The sequence below is a fragment of the Cynoglossus semilaevis genome, chromosome 5, assembly GCF_000523025.1.
Source record: "Cynoglossus semilaevis isolate Cse_v1.0 chromosome 5, Cse_v1.0, whole genome shotgun sequence".
NCBI lineage: Eukaryota > Metazoa > Chordata > Actinopteri > Pleuronectiformes > Cynoglossidae > Cynoglossus > Cynoglossus semilaevis.
The window spans coordinates 19192442-19200358 of record NC_024311.1 but is presented as its reverse complement, the minus strand read 5'-3'; the positions used below and the strand labels follow the sequence as shown (position 1 = coordinate 19200358).

General features: G+C 46.1%; 1 protein-coding gene across 2 annotated transcripts; it reads right to left on the bottom strand.

The window, feature by feature from the left end:
- Positions 1-607: 607 nt before the first annotated feature.
- onecut1 (one cut homeobox 1) lies at positions 608-7876 on the bottom strand. Of its 2 annotated transcripts, none has more exons than XM_008310978.3 (2): positions 5987-7876; positions 608-3163 (listed from the first exon to the last, which is right to left on the bottom strand). In XM_008310978.3, exons 1-2 carry the CDS (start codon positions 7059-7061, stop codon positions 2880-2882), a joined length of 1359 nt encoding a protein of 452 aa, XP_008309200.1. In that variant the 5' UTR covers positions 7062-7876; the 3' UTR covers positions 608-2879. The 2 variants fall into 2 exon arrangements, with proteins under 2 accessions (XP_008309200.1, XP_008309201.1); XM_008310979.3 differs by having other exon boundaries at positions 6002-7876.
- Positions 7877-7917: the final 41 nt, after the last annotated feature.

Sequence of the window (7917 nt, the reverse complement as noted above, 5' to 3'; positions counted from 1 at the left end):
GAAATGCCGGCTAGGACTGAGCTGAAATACAAACTATTCCTTCGTCGTATCTAAGCCGGGCCTAGAACATAAATCTGTCTTTTTGTGGCGTTTTTTTTTTTTTTGGTTTTCTTTTCTTTCAAAAACCTACTATGTACAAATCTAGAGTTTCTACAAATGCATAAATTAAAGCAGTGAATAAACAATTGAAACAGGCGTTTAAAGAAAGTCACAGCACAGAGAGAGCAAATAAGAACACAGTGTCACAGCCGTTGGTTTTACCCTGTAAAAGCAATAGTCTACCATCGTAACATTGGTATAAAACAATATCTAGGAAAAAATATGATTCTCCCTTCCATCTGTAAGTTTCACACATCGACCATGAAACCAGAGCACTTCTGCCAAGAAAGGAAGGAAAACGATAATCAAACATCTTTTTGAAGGAACAGTTAGCACACAGGTGAAGTTCTGCCTTGCTCTCAGAAACTGTCTCCATGCAGAACTTAAAGGAATTATTACTACGGCATGAGGTATTCAGAGACATCGGTAAAGACATGCACGGCCACAGTGCTTGACTTTTCAACACACAGCAGAGAGACAAGGGGAGGTTTCATCTGTAAAAGTGGATAAAACAGAAATTCCTTTGGTACGTTTTCATTGCATGGTTTGCTGGCGAAAGCACCACGGTGTGATTAAAAAAACCTTTTTCTAGTTTCTTTCGTAGTGGCCTTCCTTCAGGCTGAGGTATTCACAGAGTCAGAGGTGAGAGGTCAAGAGTGGTTTAACACTTTGGTTCAAGCAAGGCACTCGTCCTGGGAGATTTAGAAGGATTGCAACATGTCTGCTTCTACTTTCAGGGACATGTCTGCCTGTACGTAGTCGAGTGGATTCTGCCCATGGCTATGTCAGTTGTTCTGCCTGTTGTCATGTGAAAAGGTGTCTTATTTCCTGGATCAATGGTACACACACAGGGGCCGTGGTAAAAACATGACGATCGAGCAGGTGTCTGTTTTCAAATTCAAAGATTTAAATAACTGAAGGCCAAACGTTTTGGTGACAACAGTGACGTCTATTGCATTTTAAATGTGTGATTTTCAGTTGGTCACACTGATGATAACTTCACCCTGCACGGACAGTCGAGTCAACCTGCTGCGTCAGCACGACGGTCTACGGAGCTGTAATCTGAGCACGGACGAAGCAGGGCCGCGCACGGAGGAGACGCATGGGACGCAAGTGCAGATGGGAGGGGGAGAGAAGAGGGAGAGGGGGGGAGGATACAAGGGATGGGGGGGGGGACGACATATAACATCTTTATAACACCAATCATAAAGGCCGTGCAACCAGAAGTGTTCTTCACTTGTCTTTGGTATCATCAACGTGATAGAAAATCACAAACATGGAACTTGAGTGAGGTAGCATCTTTGGTTCACACTATAAAAGGTCAACAGGTCTCAACGTGTTTCTTTGGGTTCTTGTGGTCTTTTTGGTTTGTCCTTCTGAGATGATGGAGCCAGTCTCTCTTCCTCCCTCAGATCTCTCGTTCAGTGATGGCAGGAGGCCAGCTCTGTGTTTCTGAGACTGAGCCGACCTGAGCCGGGCCTGGGCAGTGCTTTCCTCCTGATGCCTGAATGCACAGGAAAGTGGCGTCCTGAGAGGACAAGTGTCTGGGGGTTGGAAACAGGAAGGTGAGGAGTGCTTTTGTATCCAGATGATAAACTGACATTGCTGCGTCAGCACATGGAAGTGATTTGATCATTACACACTAACTTTAATCTCACATCTGTGACGAGGAGATCAAATCATAACTGAATGATTGAACTATTATTATTTAGGATAATACTGTCCAGAGAAGAGCTGAAGGACATCAGCACTGGATCTTTTTTGTCAGCTGCTGGCACTGACGTTCAGAGAGAATTCTGACTGTAATTATTTAGTTGATGATTTCAAAAAGACATCACAAGATCAATGTCAAGGATTATTTTTTTTCACATCAGGATCTAACGTAGGGAACGTAAAGGTGAGAACAACAGCATCGTTCTCTTCTTTAAAGGCTCTTCAATAACAGTCTGTTTCAAGATAAAGGAAAGAAAACGAGGTCAAATCAGTTTCAGGATTTTCCACCATGAAATAAACTCTTTGGTCTGAAAACGTTATGGCATTTCTGTGGTTATATTTGAACTGTGTAGAGGCTTTGGTTTTTCTAGGTTTCGAATTATTCAACACGTCAGCATGTGGGAAGAAAGCACTACCAGGTGAGTCCAACCTTTGGGGGGGGGGGGGGGGGGGGGGGGATTGGACACAACCCTGTCTGTCTGGAATGTTTGATAGAGGGACAGACAGAAACTTAGACACAAAGACAGTCAGACAGACAGACAGTCCACCACCTCCGACTCCAACACGTCCGTCACTCCTGTAGGATTATGTTTTTCTTCTGAAGTTGATTGACCAATCCCACCAGAGCTCCACATTCTGGCTGTTTTTAAAGGCTGTGGACAGTCAGTAGGCTGATTAGACCTCCATCGTTAAACCAACCAATCAGATTAAAGATAAGGATGGCAAACGATAGGCTGATACCTGGCGGGGAGGTGGGTAAAGGAGTAATAAAGCTATCGACCAGTTAGAGTGAGTGTGTGTGAGAGGGTGTGTGACGTTACTGTCTGTTTGCAGTTTGTTACACAGAAGTTTGTTGCACAAACAAACACTTCATTTCAAAGCAGGTCAAACGAGAAGTCTTTGGTTGTTTTTTCATCTTTGGATACTATAAATATTCCTATAGTACAGGTTTAAGGGCAACATGTTGCTTCCAGGTCTTTGTTTTAAAAAGTTTATCTTTGTTTCTCCTAAAATTTAAAGCTTTTCCACCGATGTTGAGTCCATGAGTTGGTTAGCTCGGTCCATCTTCAGGCTTTGGTGCAGGCGTTAGAGTTGACCGGGTGACCGGAGCCGTCGTCCACCCACTTGTCAAGACTCCGCCGGCGTGCGTTCATGAAGAAGTTGCTGACAGTAGCCAGCTCCAGGCCCAGCTGCTGGGCGATGGTAATCTGCAGCTCCTTCGACGGACGCTTGTTCTCCTTGAAGATGGCGTGAAGTGTCCGTCGCTGCACGTCCGTGAACACCAGCCGGGGCTTCTTGCTCACGTTTCCTCGATCGTTTCTGCCGTGATCCTGTTCCTTACGCTTACATGCTGTGGAGAGGACAGGACACACACCAAGAGCGAGTTAGAAAGTTAGCAGAGTGTGTAGAAGATTCTAGAAAATGACTGCTGCAATCTTTACTCAACTACAACTCTATATTTTTACACTTTATTCAACTCCCAGGGTGAAGTGGTTCAAACCATTCCTATCAAATTAGCTGCACGAGGTTCAGAGGCAGAACTGCTTTGTTTTCATAATGTTAATTGTCCAAAGTGTTTTATTATAATGTTTAATAAATATTTCAGTCCAAAAATGTAGAGTTTTCTGTTTTTTATTATTATTTTCTTGTGTGTCAGTTTTTACAGGGTCACATGATCAGCTCCAGACAAACACACCAGTGAATCAACACTCATTTGTGATTGTTTTGATCTCAGTGTTTGCATTGAGCCAATAAGGTTTGACAGAAATAATGATTCATAGGATTTTCAAAGTATTGCACTCTACAAAGTAATACTATAATACTTAGTGGTACTCTGTAAGGTAGTAAAATAATGGATGTTCAGTAGTAAGTTGGTAACAGTAGAAGAACATGAAGTGAAACATCCTGCTGTCTGACAACACGAAGACACACCTTTCTGCAGAAACCGCCAGGGAGCATGGGAAATAATAGCAGAATTAAACTCTAACACGTTTTGTTAAGTACTTCAGCCGTCAGTGGCGTCAGTGAACACGGCCGCTCTCCATGGTGCTGAAGAGCAACAAGGAGCGACCTGTAGATCTGAGCACGGAGCAGCCGCTGGTTCTTACTGTCCAGACTGTGAATCTGTCACAAAACAAACCACTGATCTTCACATTGTTTCACTGGGTTGTTGTTTTCCTTCTGTATTAACTTATATAAAATGGGGTTCACAGACCAGGAGACACCAGGAGGGGGCAGACGTGGGTTACAAAGCCCACACAACAAAACACTGTCAAACCGGTGATGCATTACATCTGAGTCTAGAGACAAAACATGAAAAAAAATCTGAGTAACATGAGATTATTATGATATATCAGACTTTATAAAGTATTCATAAAATTATATTAATTAAATAATATTAAAATTAACCTTTTATCCCATCTGTTTATTATTTAAATATAGCTTCTTGTTCATCACATTTAAGGCCTAATCCTTATTATCGTTTGGAAACGTGACGATTATTGAATCGTATCGACTCATTCTCAGAGTTTATAATACATTTTCATTTTCCATCACTTGACCATTTTATACACCTATACCTCACGTGTGACCATGAAGAGCCCGCCGTCTCCATGAGCAGTAAACAGTAACAGTGTAGAGGCAGCTATAAATCAGGCAGTGAAGGCCACTCACTGACAGCTCACTGAGCCACCACACGGGGGCCAAGCCCCGGTACAGAGGCACCGACAGAAAGGCCACTATTCCCAGGACCTGGGGACATGACGACGGCCTCCTTATCGGGTGAATCACACACACACACACACACACACACACACACACACACACTACTGTTGATGCTCCAGCTAATCATTACAAAGACAGATAACGGCACACATTCAAACACATTCGACCTTCGTGTGACGACACTTTTCTTTCATTAAAAGTTACAGGCAAGAAAAAAACAAAAACATGAAGAAAAAAAACCTGTCTGTCCCAACCTGAAATCTGTTCTATTCTGTTCTATTCTATGGTAATTGAATTCGTGGGAACAGAGGAATAGGCCCAAGATTAATTTCTAAGAACTAAAATCAATAATAGTATCACATCTATTTCACCCCAACGAGCTGATCAATAAAATGGCAAACTGGCGCTCAGCTTGTTTGGCTTTAATTAATTTATATACAATAAACAAACTGGATTCACTGACAGGTTTCTATTCCAACTCGACGAAACAACAAAATTAAAAACACTATATTATACAAGAAAGAACGAAAAAAATAATTAATAACAGACACGAGCGAGTGCGACTGTGGTGAAAAAATGTACGAGGCAAAATAAATACATTAGTCAAAGTCTCTCCCTCTTCTCAAACACACAGCAAATACATCCAGTTAAATGACTGACATTTAAAAGAAATGAACAAATATAACGGATAATTAATTCATGAGAGACTTCAATCAATTTCATCTTAGTTTCTATTCTATTCTATTCTATTCTATTCTATTCTATTCTATTCTATTCTATTCTATTCTATTCTATTCTATTCTATTCTAAAGGGCCTGGAAATCCAACGTCACCGATGATTATCGACTTTATTTGTCTTTATTTTATTTTCTTATTTGTCTCACGGTCTGTTGTCGAGACCAAAACCAAAAGTCTGATCCGCCGAGATCCTTCACCAAAACAAACACATTCCTGAGGCGGAGGATCGTCTTTCTCACACACTGCACCGGTCGATATTTTGAGGTAAAATGACAAGAGTTCACGGGGCCAGAAACAGTGAAGGGACTGATGAAGGATGTGTGTAATGAAGTAATGAAGTCTAATACATGTTTGAATTACGGAGCAGATCCAGAGCAGAGGTCAACAAAGACCGACACATCCATGACCTCCACCCACATCACTACAGGGTTTTGGTGAGATTTTTCCAGAAAGCGATGACGTCATGAAAGACTATTTAAAATATAAATATATGTTAGATATTTATCAGAGTTGGATTATTATCCTGACACTGGACACTGGGGCAGAGAGCCGCCTACACTCAGGCCCACTGCACGGTCCACGGTGGTGGGTCTCTCTCTCTCTCCCCCCTAACCCTAACCCACGTCCCCCTCCACACCCCCTCCACACCCCCACAAATGTGTTTTTCACAACAAAACTTGAGTGTAAAAGAATAAAGAGAGGTTTTTTTTACCGAGGCTTCGCTCACCTGCGAGCCTGAGAGCACTCATGCGTTGGAACTCAGGCTCCTGCAGCCACTTCCACATCCGGCGGAACGTCTCTCTGCCGGACTTGAGCTTGGACCAGGGTTTGGGGTTCCTCAGCAGGTCTGACAGGGTCCCCTGGGACCTACAGAGGACCCGCTGGGCAAAGATGGCCTGAGGGATGCTGTAGCGCTTCAGCTCCGTCGTGATCCTCTGCGCCACCTCTTTGGTATTCACCTCCTCCATCTGTCCTCCTGAGACGCCGCCTCCTCCGCCCCCCTGCTGTCCCGGCCCGGAGGCCTGCTCCCGACCGTTCCCCAGCCCCTGGCCGTGCCCCTGCGCGCCGAGGTGGGCGTGCGGGTGGTGGTGCAGGCCGTTGATTTGTACCATGCCCGAGGAGCTCATGTGCTGCTCCGTGTGTCTGCCGAGCATAGCCGGGTGGTGAGCCTCGAACCCACTGGGGGTGAGCATCTTCTCACCGGGCATGGCAGCGCCGGGGTGAGCGTAAGGAGGGATGCCGGCCTGCGTGGTGTGTATGCTGGCCAGACCCGAACCAGACAGCGGGGACAGACTCTGGCCCATGCAGGGGTCTTTGTGATGATACGCGGGATACAGACTGTTCATGGGCGCCAGACTCCGGTCCTCCCGCATCAGAGTGAAGCTGCCGCTGACGTTTCCCGGGATCCTCTGGTGCGGATGAGGGTGCGGATGATGGGGATGGTGGTGATGGTGGTGATGGGGAGGAAACTTGTCGGACACGGTGGAGATGGGCGGTAGGGGCTGCAGGGGGGTCAAGGTGGTGTAAGTGCTGCTCGCACTCATGCCCGGAGGGGCTTCACACATGCTGATGGCGGGGTGCAGGTGTCCGGGGTGGCCGGGGTGGCCGGGGTGATAGTCTCCGCTGTCCAGAAGGGTCGCCATGCCCATAGCGCGGTGGCCGAGACCCCGGGGGCTCGGGCGGGAGTGCGGACTGTGTCCACTCAGTAGATCTCCGTGGCCGGTCACGGACTCATGGCTCACTCCGTGCAGGTCGCCAATGTTCTCCATCGACAGATGCGCGTTCATGATCCGGGCAGCGCTGTGGACCAACCATCTATGTGACTGGCTGCAGTGAGCTGGTGTCCACAGGTCCTCAGGTGCAGGAAAGTTCTAATGTTCTCCTCGCAGCAGCAGCAGCAGCAGCAGCAGCAGCAGCAGCAGCAGCAGCAGCAGCCTCTGTCCATCTTCACCTGTATTTGATTATTCTCTCTGTAACTCTGACACTGTTGCAGGATTAAAAACTCTGCTCTGAACGTCCACCTTTTCCTGTAGAATTTCAAACATGTATTTATGTTTTTTAAAAATGTTTTTTTGTTGTTGTTATCGTTATAATTCAAGCCCCCCCCCCGCCGCTGACCAGCTGTCCCTGCACTCCTGTCTGGTGCCGCGCCATCTCTTCAGTTGTGAGTCTCCTGTTCTCCACCGCCACACGGCACCCTGTCTGCACATGCGCACTGCACTCTCTCTGTTTCTCTCTCTCCCTCTCTCTCTCTCTGTTCTCTCTCACACATACACCCACAACGCCCCACTACTGTGACGTCACAAATCATTAAGGAAGACAGATATGAACGAACCCCGTTCACGGCCGGTCCAGAGCCGGTGGAGCAGCTGTGGCCGGGACTGGATCACAGTCCGGACGGACGGACACACAGACGGTGAAGGAGTCCATTCACTACCGTTCACTACACTGTGAATGAGGCTCAGACCCTCAGTCCTCCTTAAATGATTGTTTGCAGCTGAAACGAACTTCCGGGTTCATATGAGTTGATTTTCATTTTAACTGTTGTAAACAGAAAAACAACAACGACGTGAGCAGTGGAGGCTGGACCAACCTCCCTGGACCCCCCCCCTCCAAATGTACCAGTTACATATTTTGCCAGTA

What these genes read in the sequence shown, in the direction of transcription:
- onecut1 (XM_008310978.3), bottom strand. Translation starts at nt 7,061, where the DNA reads ATGAACGCGCATCTGTCGATGGAGAACATTGGCGACCTGCACGGAGTG. An exon ending in CGCAGGTGAGCGAAGCCTCG is followed by an intron (nt 3,164 to 5,986) that starts GTAAAAAAAACC and finishes TCCTCTCCACAG; the next exon opens with CATGTAAGCGTAAGGAACAG.